The sequence below is a fragment of the Vombatus ursinus genome, unplaced genomic scaffold (assembly GCF_900497805.2).
Source record: "Vombatus ursinus unplaced genomic scaffold, bare-nosed wombat genome assembly UNPS02000255.1, whole genome shotgun sequence".
In the NCBI taxonomy this organism is placed as follows: Eukaryota; Metazoa; Chordata; class Mammalia; order Diprotodontia; family Vombatidae; genus Vombatus; species Vombatus ursinus.
In genome coordinates, this window is record NW_020940033.1 from 269,088 (window position 1) to 282,372 (window position 13,285).

The following is a 13,285-nucleotide window of genomic DNA, read 5'->3' on the forward strand; positions in this document are numbered from 1 at the left end:
AAGCTTACAATAAAATGAACTCCTAATCTAATCTGAAAACAAGACTTTAATCCCGATCAAAAAATTTATAATGGGCACACAATCTGAAAAGAAAATTTTTTTTAACTTGCTATTCTTCAAATGATAGCAAATCCTAGGAAAACTGAGGAATTGATTTTTTTTCTATAGCCCTTAACACATACACATTCCTGTTTTAGTTATGCGAAATCAAGGCAGTCTAAGGCTGATCCTCAACAGCAAACTCTGGGCACAAATGGAGATACAAAGAGCAAGTCTCAAAAATCTACGCATCACTGCCACAGATTTAGATGACTGTTCCATCAAAATATTTTTAATTCAGGTAAGACATTTGAGGTTTTTTGTTTGTCTTAAGAAATATAATTATCTTATGGTATATATCTAGCCCACTGGAGTGAGCAAGTGACTTGATTTTTTTTTTTACAGTAACTATGAGAGTCAGCATTATAGCATTCTCATAGGAAAGAAAATAAATGAATGAATGAAATAAGTTATTTATCATGTTCACTATATGCTAAGCACCGGGAATATATAAGTACAAAAATTAGCCCTTGCATTCAAAGAGCTGACATTCTAATGGGAAATAATCCATTTTAGGGAAGTGGAGACAAGGTATGGAGTTATGGTCTGAAAAGTCTCCAAAATGGTGAGTTGAACATTAGTGCAGTGGATTGACATGTCCTTTCAAGGGGGTTGTTCAAGGTTGTGTTGATTTTGTTACAGTTTTCAGAGCAAAACAATGGAAGGGAGAGGGCGATGGAAAAATGGCAAGGGTGAAGAAAAGGCTTCACCTTACAGGGTTGAGTGGCTTAGCCCATGCCAGGCATGATCTCTGCCAGGTCCACTTTGGAAAGTAGAATAGCAGTAAATGGTAGGGCAGAAAATGGCCAGAGTGAAAGAACAAACTGACTTTAGAGTCAGGAAGACCTGGGTTCAAGTCCTGCTTTTGACCATTGTGTGACACTGAGATCATCATAATTACTCAGTAGCCTTAATCTACTCTAAGACTTTAAAATACAGAATAAGGTGCCCACCTGCTTTGATAAAAGGAATCTTCTCACACTCATTCCCGTGTATCAGTGAAATCATAGTTTTGGTATCTCTCCTCTAGCCCCAGCCCCAAAGCTATTACTAAAATTTCAGACCACTCTTCATATTTTTAAAATATACAGTAGACCTGTGCTGTCCAAACACTGACATAGAATTTAGTATAACATTACAACTGTCAATCATTTGTAAGTACTCTTTGCTAGGATACTGGTAGCTATTTAGGAATTAATATTTAGATCTTGTCACATTCTTGTCAAGCTATTTGACTAATGAAGTCAGCGGCTGAACCAATCTCAATATCTTAAATACACATCCTCTCCCCTTCCCCCAACACACAACACATGAATTTAAGGAAAGAAAGCAGGCTACCTGTTCAAAATCCTGCCTTGTGAAAACCTATCAAGATCTTCTCACATGCATTTTAAGTATTGGTTTTGATATTATTGGTATTATTCAGTATTTAGTATTGGTAGGAGAGCATTATTGATATTTTAGTTTCGGCCACTTTTCCCCCAAATGTTTTATTTGTTGTTATTGGCAGCACTGGCATAGTGAGAAGGACCATAGACCTGGATCTGGACCAGGTCAGGAGATTTGGATTCCAAACCTGGCCCTGCCGGGTTACCACTGTGTCATTTTGGCCAGGTCATTTAATATCTGATTCTGTTTCTCCATTTGAGGAAAATAAAATATGGGAGTTAAACTAGGTGAGTGCTCCAAGGTCACTTCTAACTCATACCTTAGCAATGTACTTGCATCTTAACTGAAAGAATTAAGGGCATTATGAGTCCATCCAAAAATCACTGTTATATATTTATTTTTTTAAAATTTAATATTTTATTTCCCCCGAATTACATGTAAAAACAATTTTAATATTCTTTTTTTCAAATTTTGAGATCCAAATTCTCTCCCTCCCTCCCCCGCCAAATTGAGAAGGTAAGCAATGTAACATAGGTTATACATGTGTAGTAATGCAAAACACATTTCCATGTTGCATATTTATTGAAAGAGAATCAACATTTCCCCTTCCTTCCTCCACTGCTTTTCATGTCCTTATCCATTCTCCCCTCCTTCCATTCAATCTCAAAGGAACAGCTCCTCTTTGCCATAGTTAACATTGTCATTCTCTCTCTCCCCCTCCCTCCCTTTCTCTCTCTCTCTCTCTCTCTCTCTCTCTCTCTCTCTCTCTCTCTTTCTCTCACACACACACGCACACACACGAGCACGTACACATGTACCCTAATTTTTGTGTCATCCTGTATTCCTTGTGATTTTGCTCTATCAACCATCCCCTCTTTTTCCTGTTCCTTCAATCTCTCCCCCTCTAGAGGCTTCTTCCTCTAACATGCTCAGGTTGTATCCATCTTACAAAAACTTTCCTTTGGCCTTCTAGCCTCTCAAAACGTTATTCTCTTTACTCTTTACTGCAAAAGTATTTTTTAATTTGTCTATACTTGCTGCCTACATTTCCACAGCACCTTCATGACTCCATTTGGGTTGTTCTTGGCAAAGATACTAGAGTTGTTTGCCATTTCCTTTTCCAGCTCATTTTACAGATGAGGAAACTGAGGCAAGCAGGGTTAAGTGACTTGCCCAGGGTGACACAGCTACTAAGTGTCTGAGGCTGAATTTGAACTCAGGAAAATGAATCTTCCTGAGTAGACCCAGTAATCTATCCATTGCACCATGTAATATATATAATTTGGGCATCTGGGTGGCACAGTGGATAGAGCACCAGCCCTGGAGTCAGGAAGACCTGAATTCAAACGTGACCTCAGACACTTGACACTTACTAGCTGTGTGACCCTGGGCAGGTCACTTAACCCCAATTGTATCACCAAAAAAAAAAAAGAAAAGAAAAGAAAAGAAATGAGGCCTTTATTAGAAAAGATACTTGCTGCAAAGATTCCTCTCTGTCCCTTCCCCCCCCACACACATACTTTTCTGCTTTTCTTATCATTTTAGCTGCATTGGTTTTATTTGTATAAAAACTTTAATTTTATGTAATCAAAATTATCCATTTTACTTTCTGTGAACTTCTCTATCTCTTTAGAGATAGAACTCTTCATCATGAACATCAAGTCCCCTATTCATAGATCCAATAGACAATTTCTTTCATATATTTGTCCTCTAATGATAAAGTTTTAAAGAGTTACATGCATCATCTCCCTATATAAGAATGAATGTGAACAGTTTGACCTTCACTAGTCACTTACGATTTATCACTCATTTTTAATGCTTCTCTTGAGACTTGTGTTCTAATGAAAAATTTTCTGCTCGGCTTTGGTCTTTTCATTAGTAATGCTAAAAAGTTCTCTATTTCATTAAAGATGCATGTTTTCCTCTGTAGGTTTATACTCTGTTTCGGTGGGTAGGTTATTCTTGGTTGTAATCCCTAGTCTCTGCCTTCTAGAATATTCTGTCCCATTATAGTGGTAGCTATTAAATCTTACATGATCCGTACTGTGGCTCCATGTGCTTGAATCCTTTCCTTCTGGCTACTTACAGTATTTTCCCTTACCTGGGAGCTCTGGAATTAGGCCATGATATTCCTGGGAGTTTTCATTTTGGGGTTTCTTCAGGAGGTAACTAGTGGATTCTTTCAATTTTTACTTTGCTCTCTGGTTCTAAGATATCTTGAAAGTTTTCTTTCAAGATTTCTTGAAATATAATATCTAGGCTCTTTTGTTTTTTGTTCATGGCTTTTAGGTAATATGATGATTCTTAAATTATCTCTCCTTGGAGGCAGCTAGGTGGTGCAGTGGATAGAGCACCGGCCCTGAAGTCAGGAGGACCTGAGTTGAAATCTGTCCTCAGACCAAACACTTAACACTTACTAGCTGTGTGACCCTGGGCAAGTCACTTAAGCCCAATTGCCTAACAAAAAAAAAAAAATCTCTCCTCAATCTGTTTTCCAGGTCAGTTGTTTTTTCTATGAGATATCTCACATTTTATTTCATTTCTTTCAGTCTTTTTGTTTATTACTTTTTCATGTCTCATGGAGTCATTATTTTCCACTTAGCCAATTCTAATTTTCAAGGAGTTATTTTCTTAAGTAAGGTTTTGTACTTCTTTTTACCAAGCTGTTGATTCCCTTTTCATGTCTTCCTTCCATAGCCCTCATTTCTTTTCCCATTTTTCCTCTACAATCCTCATTTGGTTTTTCATTTTTTTTACTCTTTTTAAACTCTTTTTAAAAATTCTTCTTAAAGTTCTTGTTTGGGCTTGTGTTCGACTTGAATTTTTCTTTGAGGGTAAATGAACTGGGTAATAGGTGACAGAACTACCACATGGAACCCATTCTAGCACCCGGTCCTAGTTCAGGGATCCCCTGGCATCTCTTTCTGCTCTGGTGCTCTGTCTCAGCCCCATTTCTATCTTTAAGCACTGAAATTCTCTCCACTACTGCCACCATGTGCCATGACTGCAAACTTTTCTGTTGGTTTCCCTAAGCTACCCTAGACTGGAAAAATGACTCATTGTAACTTTCTTTTTGGCTTTCCCAATCAGAATTTGGTCTGGCACATTTTCTAGATCGTTGTGGAGGAAGTGTGCTGAGCAAACTAGTCATAGACGCTTCCATTCAACTGTGCCATCTTGACTTTGTTTCAGGAAAATCATTTTGGCGGCTGTATTGACAATGGTTTAAAATGAGGAGAGAACTGAGGTAGAGACATCAATTGGAAGGTAATTGCAGTAGTACAAACAACAGGTGATGAGAGCCTGAACTAAAGTGGTAGATGAAAGGAGAGAAGGTGACATATGAGAGAGATACTGTGAAGTTAGAAATTTGACAACTGACATTGCTAACTGGTTATCCTGTAGCACTTCAAACCCAACGCAATCAAAACTGACCTTTTCCTCCCTCCAAAGTATTCCTCTTCTAATGTCTTTCTCTGTTGATGGCACTGCCATCTTTCCAATGAATTGTATTCAAAACTTTGAAAGTCAAACAATGTGCATTGAATAAGTGCCCCTCTCCCCTCCTTGAGAAAGCAAGCAATTTGATATTGATTGTACATGTGAAGTCATGCAAAATGTATTTCCATATTAGCCATGTTGCAGAAGAAAAAACAGACAAAAACAAGAAAAATTAAGTAAAGAAAAAAGTATGCTTGAGTTTGCACTTAGAATTCATAATTTCTTTCTCTGGAGGCAGATAGCATTTTTCGTCCTAAGTCCTGAATTGTCTTGGATCATTATCTTGATCAGAGTAGCTAAATCTTTCACAACTGATCATTCTTACAATATTACTATTACTGTGTGTGATGTTCTCCTGTTTCTGTTCACTTGACTTTGCATTAGTTCATATAAATCTTTCCTGGTTTTTCTGAAACAATCCCCTTCTTCATTTCTTATAGCACAATAATATCACATCATAATCATATATCACAATTTTCTAAACCATTCCCCAATTGATGGGCATGCCTTAAGTTTCCAGTTCTTTGCCATTACAAAAAGAGCTGCTATAAATATTTTTGTACAAAATAAGTCTTTCCCCCTTTTCTTTGATCTCTTTGGGACACAGAGCCAGTAGTGATACAGCTGGGTCAAAGGTAACATTTCACATCCATTACCTTTTGCCTACACTATTTTGAAAGTCTAACTGGTTTCCCTTCTCTAGTTCTGTCCTCTCCAATCTATCCTTCACATTAGTGCCAAAGTAATCTTTCCAATTTTCAGGTCAGAGTATGTCACCACCCTGCCCAACGACCTTCAACAGCTTCCCATTGTCTAGCATTACAAACAAGCAACATAGAATAAAATTTATTATGGAACACAGAACCCTCTAAGATCTGTCTTCAACCTGTCTTTCCAGACTTGTTTTAAACTAACCTTTGTACACTCTAATCCAGTCATCTCCGACAATTAGCCGTTTCCTGATCTCATACTATCCTTTCTTTATGCAGGTAGGCTTATAAGCGGAACTGTTCTGTATCTCTGCCTTTTGGAATCCTCTTCTATTAAGATCCTCATTAGGTGCCACTTCTTTTGTATGAAACTTTCCCAAATTCTCCAAGCTAGAATTTACCCATTCCTAATCTCTTTTCCCTTTTGCTTTGACTTCTCCAAAGGACCTATCCTATTCTGATTCATATTATAAATTCTTGTGTGCATGTCAATCAGTCATGTCATTTTGACAGCTCCATATCCATAGTACCTAATTCAGGTTCATTCCACAGAATAGGAAATGTAAATATTTATTTAATTAAATTTAATTAAGATAGGCTTCTAAGGCTTAGAGATGTTCTGATTTACATCAATGATAGATTTACTAATTCTGATGAAATAAAAGATCTTTAGAATGATTGAAGAAAATACAGCATCAAATTGTGGCAAAAGAATTGGATTATAAATATTTTAAAATCTAGATTCTAGTCCCATTTCTGCCATTTAGTGTGTAATCTGATAGTTTCCTCATCTTCAAAATGAGAGTAATATCTGCCATGCCTATATGATGATGATCAAATGAGATAATGTCTTGGTTTTTATCAGTTGACCCAATGGCCATATGCTACCCTGATTCCAGAGTGTAGTCTGTTTGAGATGTTTAGGGAAAAAGCACAAGTCACTTAACCCCAATTGCCACAAGTCACTTAATCCCAATTGCCCAAAAATTGAAAAAAAAAAGAAAAAGAAAAATTTTGCTTGATATAGCTAATTAACATGAAAGAATAGAACCATAGAGCCTAACCACATGCCTGCAGTTGCCATTGTACTACTGCCTCCTATCTGGTATCCTACTAACAGGTATTAATAGATTATTAATTATTAATATATAAAAAATAGTAGTCTATACATACAAATTTCTGATCATTGGGCCTACCATGGGGGGGAAACAAACTTGATTTCCTCTGAAATAATGTATAGGAAAATGCTTTTAAAACTATAAGATACTATACAAATATAAAGTTATTATACTAATTTAAAAACAATACAGGATAGTGTTCCTGTAATGGAAAAGGACATAGGAATCTGTGGGAATGCCCAGTAGTTAGGTTTTGTTTTAGAAAAAGGCAGTGTTTTGAGGGGATGCCAGGATGTCCAAGCAGAGTCCTGTGAAAATGGGGGAAGCATTGCCATACCCTTTGCCTACATGACCTGCTCCCCAAGTAATCTGTTTTCCAATCAAGTGGTTAGAGTATTGGAATTATTTAACCTGATTTGATGCCCTGCCTATTAGAATCTGAGATGTTTTAAAATGGCCAAAGAAAAATTTTAGTTGATTCCTGAAGAAGTGGAAGAGCTCAGCTCCCCTCCAGTGAGTGAGGACATTGAAAAATTTTTTCTCTAACTCATCATGACCTAGAAACTAGTACTCTCAAACTGACCTTATCAGCTAATATTGTTTGAAATTTATAAATGTTCTAGACACTAGTTAGGATACATGAAGTAGCATGATTCCTCTCTATAAGTCACTAAAAAGATTATGTTCTAAAATTGATTTAACAAATATTCTGTTTTAAAATGCTTTTATTAATTTGTTTGCTTCCCCATCCTTTTAAAAAATATTCTTTTTACCTTTATGGTGACAATTGTCAGTGACAGTAATGTGTGTTTATGGAGTCAAGGCGTAACTTCCTTTTCCTCCATGAAAAAGGTCCTACAGTCATCTATAAAACTAAATTCCATAGAGCTAATTCTAAGTTCAAATAAAATGTCTTTAAAATCACTCAACTTTGCTTTCTCAATGTTGTTGTATATCCATGTGCCATTACCTCCTTACAACTACAATAGAATGGAATTTAATTTAATGTGGGTTGTTTTTCAACAGTTGGAGGGGGGATGTGATTATTATCTACACACTCCACTAGATTTATGCTACATAGGCACTTTTCCTTCAGGGTACCCAAGTCAAGTAATCATATTATTAAGGAGGATGGAAAATTACTTAAAAAGGAACTCCTAGACATAGGAGATATGTTTAAAAGTACTAGTCTATGACTATTCTTAACAATTTCATTTTTTTGTGCAGGCAAGTGCTAAAGATGTTGGATGTCTTTATGCAGCAATACATCACCGTCTTGTTGCATTAAGAACATTTTATAAACAGGAAATAGATGTAAATGAAATTGAAGCTGAGTCAGAAACAGTCATCCAATTATTAAGCTGTGATAGTTGTGATGAAGATGATGATATGCTTAAAGTCACCACAGATCGGTCAGGTAAGTTGATTTTCATTCCCCCATACCTTAAAATAGAGTATCTGCTAGGATTTTTCCAAAGGCTAATCATATCTTGACAAGCACATTATTGGTACATAAATTATAGATTAATTTGGTTATTGGTATATTATTGATACATAATTGGTACATTGGTATATTATTGGTACATAAATTATAGATTATAGTTTCTATTTTCAGGTAATGTTCTATTTAAAACTTTACATTGCGGAAAGCTTATTTCTTGATTTTTCCACTTTATTTCACACACACACACACACATACACACACACACACACATACACACACAGGAGCAGTATGTATATATGGCAGAAGGAATGGATGGCACCATTATTTAAGATTGGCCTGTATTTATGAAAATCCTATTTGTTTCCTTAAAAAAAATACTCAACAACTTTGTTTATAAGATTTGTGGTGTACAAATCTAGATGCTATTCACAATGAGGAACACTTGTACTTAAAAGCAGAAATCACTGTTCATTTCTTCTTGTTGTTTAGTTATTTTTCAGTCATGAAAGTAGCACTTTGTGACCCCATTTGGAGTTTTCTTGGCAAAGATACTGGAGTGATTTGCCATTTATCATTTTACAGATGAGGAACTGAGACAAACAGGGTTAAATGACTTGTCCAGGGTCACACAGCTGAAAAGCATCTGAGGCCAGATTTGAACTCAGGAAGAGGAATCTTCCTGACTCCTGGCCCAGCATTCTGTCCACTGTACCATCTAGCTGCCCTGTTTATTTCGAGGGACTGAAGAATATAGCAATACTTAAAATGAGTAAACAACAAATAGACTTTTAGGTGAAATGATATAAATACTCTAAGTGTTGAATTTAGGAGTGTGAGCTTAAAAGCAATAGCCATCACTTTGAAGGGAGAAATGAACAGTTTAATAACAATTTATAGAGCAGTATTCCGTAGGTGAAACTGTTAGTAAGGACTTTCTGGCATTTCTAATAGCAAACACTTTAGACAGATCCAGCTTTTTGTAACACCCAACTTTGGCGCTATTTAGGGATTGTGTAATCATCTTCTCAAATATTCAAATAGACCTGTGATCTCCTTGATTCAAAAGTTCCCTCCAATGATTCAGACTGCAAACCCATCTATGCCTGCCCATCCCAGGTAGCTCTTCTCTAGGTACCACAGTCTGCTGAAAATGTGTACTCACTTCCTTCCTTCATTGTGAGAGTGACAGGAGAGCCCTCTGGCTATCTACCCGTCATCTCTCTCTCCAGCCACATGTACTAATGAGTGTTCAGATTTCAATTTTGTCATTTTGGATCAGAATTTTATTTTAAATATACACAATTCAAGAACTTAGCATAGGGCATGAGTGCAGACAGCATGACTTTGAGAAGTAAAGTTGAAATTACATCTTCTCTTTATTATACTTTCAGGGTGCCATGCCTTCTATTAGTATTATTTTTAAAACCCTAGGGGCAAAAGAAACAAATATATGAACCCAAACTACAACTTACTTGTTTTAACCAAAGAACTAGTGGCTGATGTTTCTCATTGAATTGTTTATATGTTTAGGAAAACTACATTCAATTCAATTCAGTTCAATAAATATTTATTGAATTCATTTTATATCTATTTTTATATCATTTTATATGCAATTTAATTTTTATCAAGAGTAGCGATCTATTTTAAGGAATTGGCAGGTTAGGAAAGTTCAAAATATATTTAGATAGAATTGTGTAAAAAAGAAAGAGAAAAAAAATCCAGTAAACATCAACCATCTTTACAAAAAGGGTATTTTATATTCTAGTTCAACATTTCCAGAAGGCATAATTCAGTGTCCCAAAAGTCTTGGTGCAGTTTAAGCTATGATAGCTTAAAAAACCAACGCAGCTTGAATTAAATTCCATTCTACAATAAGTAGTTCTAGGGAGGTAACAGCACATACATACACATTAATTTTTAAAAATAGTGTAAAAGTAGTATAAAAGTGTGTTAAGGTTAGTAAGTTATCAATTCTATAAAAAGATATTTCTCAATAATTAATCTAGCTACATAGTAAAAGAAAACATGAGAGAAGAAAAACCTGAGATAGATGAAACAAATTCCAATATTTCTTTGGTAAATTAATTATTTTCTCTAAAAAAAACTGTTAATGGTCTCAGTGTCTTTTTCAACTCATGGTTGGTGAAGGGGAAAGTGACTATTTTATGAACTACTGAAAAAGATTTAATGGTTACCATAAGGTATTATACTGGCCTTTTTTTAGTAAGCTTTAGTAGCTTTAAACTGTACTAAGATTTTTGGAATATCCTGTATACAAATGCTTATTTTATAGTTCCTTTCTTAGGTTTTCTCCTACTATGTTGTTGTTCTGTCATTTTCAGTCATGTCCAACTCTTCATGACCCCATTTGGGGTTTTCTTGGTAAAGATACTGGAATGGTTTGCCATTTCCTTTTCCAGGTCATTTTACAGATGAGGAAACTGAGGCACAGAGGGTTAAGTAACTTGCGCAGGGTCACAAAGCTAGTAAGTGTCTGAGGCCAGATTTGAATTCAGGAAGACAAGTCTTCCAGACTCCATACCTGGCACTCTATTCATTGCACCATCTAGCTGCCACAATTGAGGTATATCTTTCTATGGAATTAAGATTGATAGCTTATTAATTTTAATCTATTTTTGTATCCACTTTTTTATAAAATCTGCCATTAGCCAGAGGCAGTGTGGCATAGTGGACTGAGAGATGGATGAGAGTCAGCAAGACCCCTGGGTTCGATTTCAGTCTCTGGCACGTAACAGTTGTGTGACCCTGGATAAGTCACTTAACATCTCAATGCCCTAGGCAGCTTTCTATAACTAAAAATTACCAAAGAATTACTGACTTGCTTCATTATAGAGTTCCTCATAATGGTGAAATCACAGATCCAGACTCTGCTTCCCCAACCAAAAAAAAATAAATTCTGTCACTAACTGTTTTCAAGAAATTTGGTCCAGTTTTCTACAACCATATTATTTCTAAGATGCCTTCATACATGGAATTATTTTTATTATCTGTAAGTATAAAGGTTACATTTTTTTCACCAGTGAACATTCTTTAGATTCAAATTCAACTGTGTTAATGCTATACTGAAAATATTGTTTATGGGGGCAGCTAGGTGGCACAGTGGATAGAGCACTGGCCCTGAAGTCAGGAGGACCTGAGTTCAAATCCAGTCTCAGACCAAACACTTGACACTTATTAGCTGTGTGACCCTGGGCAAGTCACTTAACCCCAATTGCCTACAAAAAGAAAATATTATTTATGTTGTAATAACCACACATTTTATAATTATACTTCAGATCCTTCCAGATGGAACCATAGATCACCAGTTGCCTGCTCATAATAGCCACCATTGGGATTACAGCTACAGAAAGACCATTGAAAATCCTCAACCATTCCAACTCACCTTCTAGTGAAAGGTTTTAAAGAAATTAGTTTTCAAGAGAATTAGAATCTGGTCTGCTTCAAACTTTCCCACTTATGGATTTTAATAATCATATTCCGACTGCTTTATATTTGGATTAATCTGAAGAAAAATTACCAGAATTTATGAAGTATCTCACAGGCTTCAAACATATCATTTTCAGAGACATTATTTCAGAGTATAACTAATCAGGATTATTCATCACATTGATGGATAGAACAATTAAAGCTATGAATTATTAGATTTAATAAATGTCTAATTCAAATATTTATTTTCTCCATTATGCATTATCTATCCATGAAATACATATTTCATAGACTTCAAGGATTGTTCCTTTAAAAATGCTATTGTAAGTCTGATCCAAGTCATAAAACAATTTTTACCCTTGGCAAAAACGCTCTTTATTTTCCACTTAGATATATGAATTGATAAAATATTAAACTTGTGTGTTCACAGTAACAATGAGCTTTTTAAACAAAAATATTTAAATATATATCATAACAGTATCAAAGTCTCAAAAATGTTAACTGCTTTTTAATTGTTATTCTCTAAGTTATTTCAATAAAGTTAAATTATTTGCCTTAGCATCATTTAAGGTATAATCATAAAGTCATAATACTTTTATTTTAACACCTAAAAGAACTTATCCAAATGAGGCTTATCCTTCAAAGTCCTCCTCTTCGGATTTATCCCAGTAATGCTGGGACAACATTTGCCTAAGATTTTTGTTTTGTTTTTAACTATTTTGGAATTAACTAAGGAACTGATTTATGAGCTAACCAAAAAAGCAGTTTTATTACTTTGTAGCTGTAATTTAAAAAACCCTAAAACTAAATTTTTCAGAGTGATTATCAGACTTGACTTTGGATAACTTTTTGAAGTTTCTAAAAATTAACTCTACTCTCAAAAGATAGTTTAGCTACTATTAAAAATACAAAAAAAGAATAGCTCTGAAAACAAGAGTCAAAAAAAGTTTTGAGCAAAAGTAGCATTGTAATAATTGTATAGTGTTTCAGATTCATTACTTTGGATGACAGGGCACTTATTTGTATAGATGATGTGCTATTTTTGTATTTTAAAATATAGTCACATTATCATATAGGCCAGAGGATCTTAATCTGAGTTCCTTGGGCCCTTATGTATAGATTTCAGGGGATGTGTGACCTTGGATGGGAAATACATACATACATATTATATATATTCACATATAACATATATATATATATATCTTTTCACTAATCTTTGGCTTCCTTATCCTATGTATTTATTTTATACATTTAAACCATTATTCTGAGAAGGGGTCCATAAGTTGTACCTGTGAACCCCAAAACCCATGAATCCCAAGAACCCCAATTATCTAAGAAAGAAACAAACAAAATTGGGATACATGTGTCCACAATTTAATTTCTCTCAAGCTGGCTTGACATGCATTGCATGGGAGTTCAGTCCAAAACTGGGCCTCCTCAAGGGGGCCAGTTCAGCACTGGCTCAAAAGGGATTTGGGGATACAACATTATATACCCTTTCAACAGAGGCTCATATCAACCTGCCATCATTCCAGACCACTCCCAGCCTCTGTAGATCTGGGCAGTAGTATCTGTTT

The 13,285-nt window shown here is 35.3% G+C and overlaps 1 protein-coding gene across 3 annotated transcripts in view; it reads left to right on the plus strand.

The window, feature by feature from the left end:
• Positions 1–12,143, plus strand: part of LOC114033145 (ran-binding protein 3-like) — a 63,783-nt gene extending 51,640 nt beyond the window's left edge. For 2 of the 3 annotated variants that reach the window (XM_027848618.1, XM_027848689.1), the window contains 3 exons: positions 198–340; positions 8,045–8,234; positions 11,558–12,143. In XM_027848618.1, coding sequence (XP_027704419.1) covers positions 198–340; positions 8,045–8,234; positions 11,558–11,601 — 377 coding nt within the window. In that variant the 3' untranslated portion in view covers positions 11,602–12,143. Of the gene's footprint in view, positions 1–197; positions 341–4,680; positions 4,756–8,044; positions 8,235–11,557 lie in introns of those variants that run through there. The other variant, XM_027848744.1, reaches the window with a different exon arrangement.
• The last annotated feature ends 1,142 nt before the right edge of the window (positions 12,144–13,285 follow it).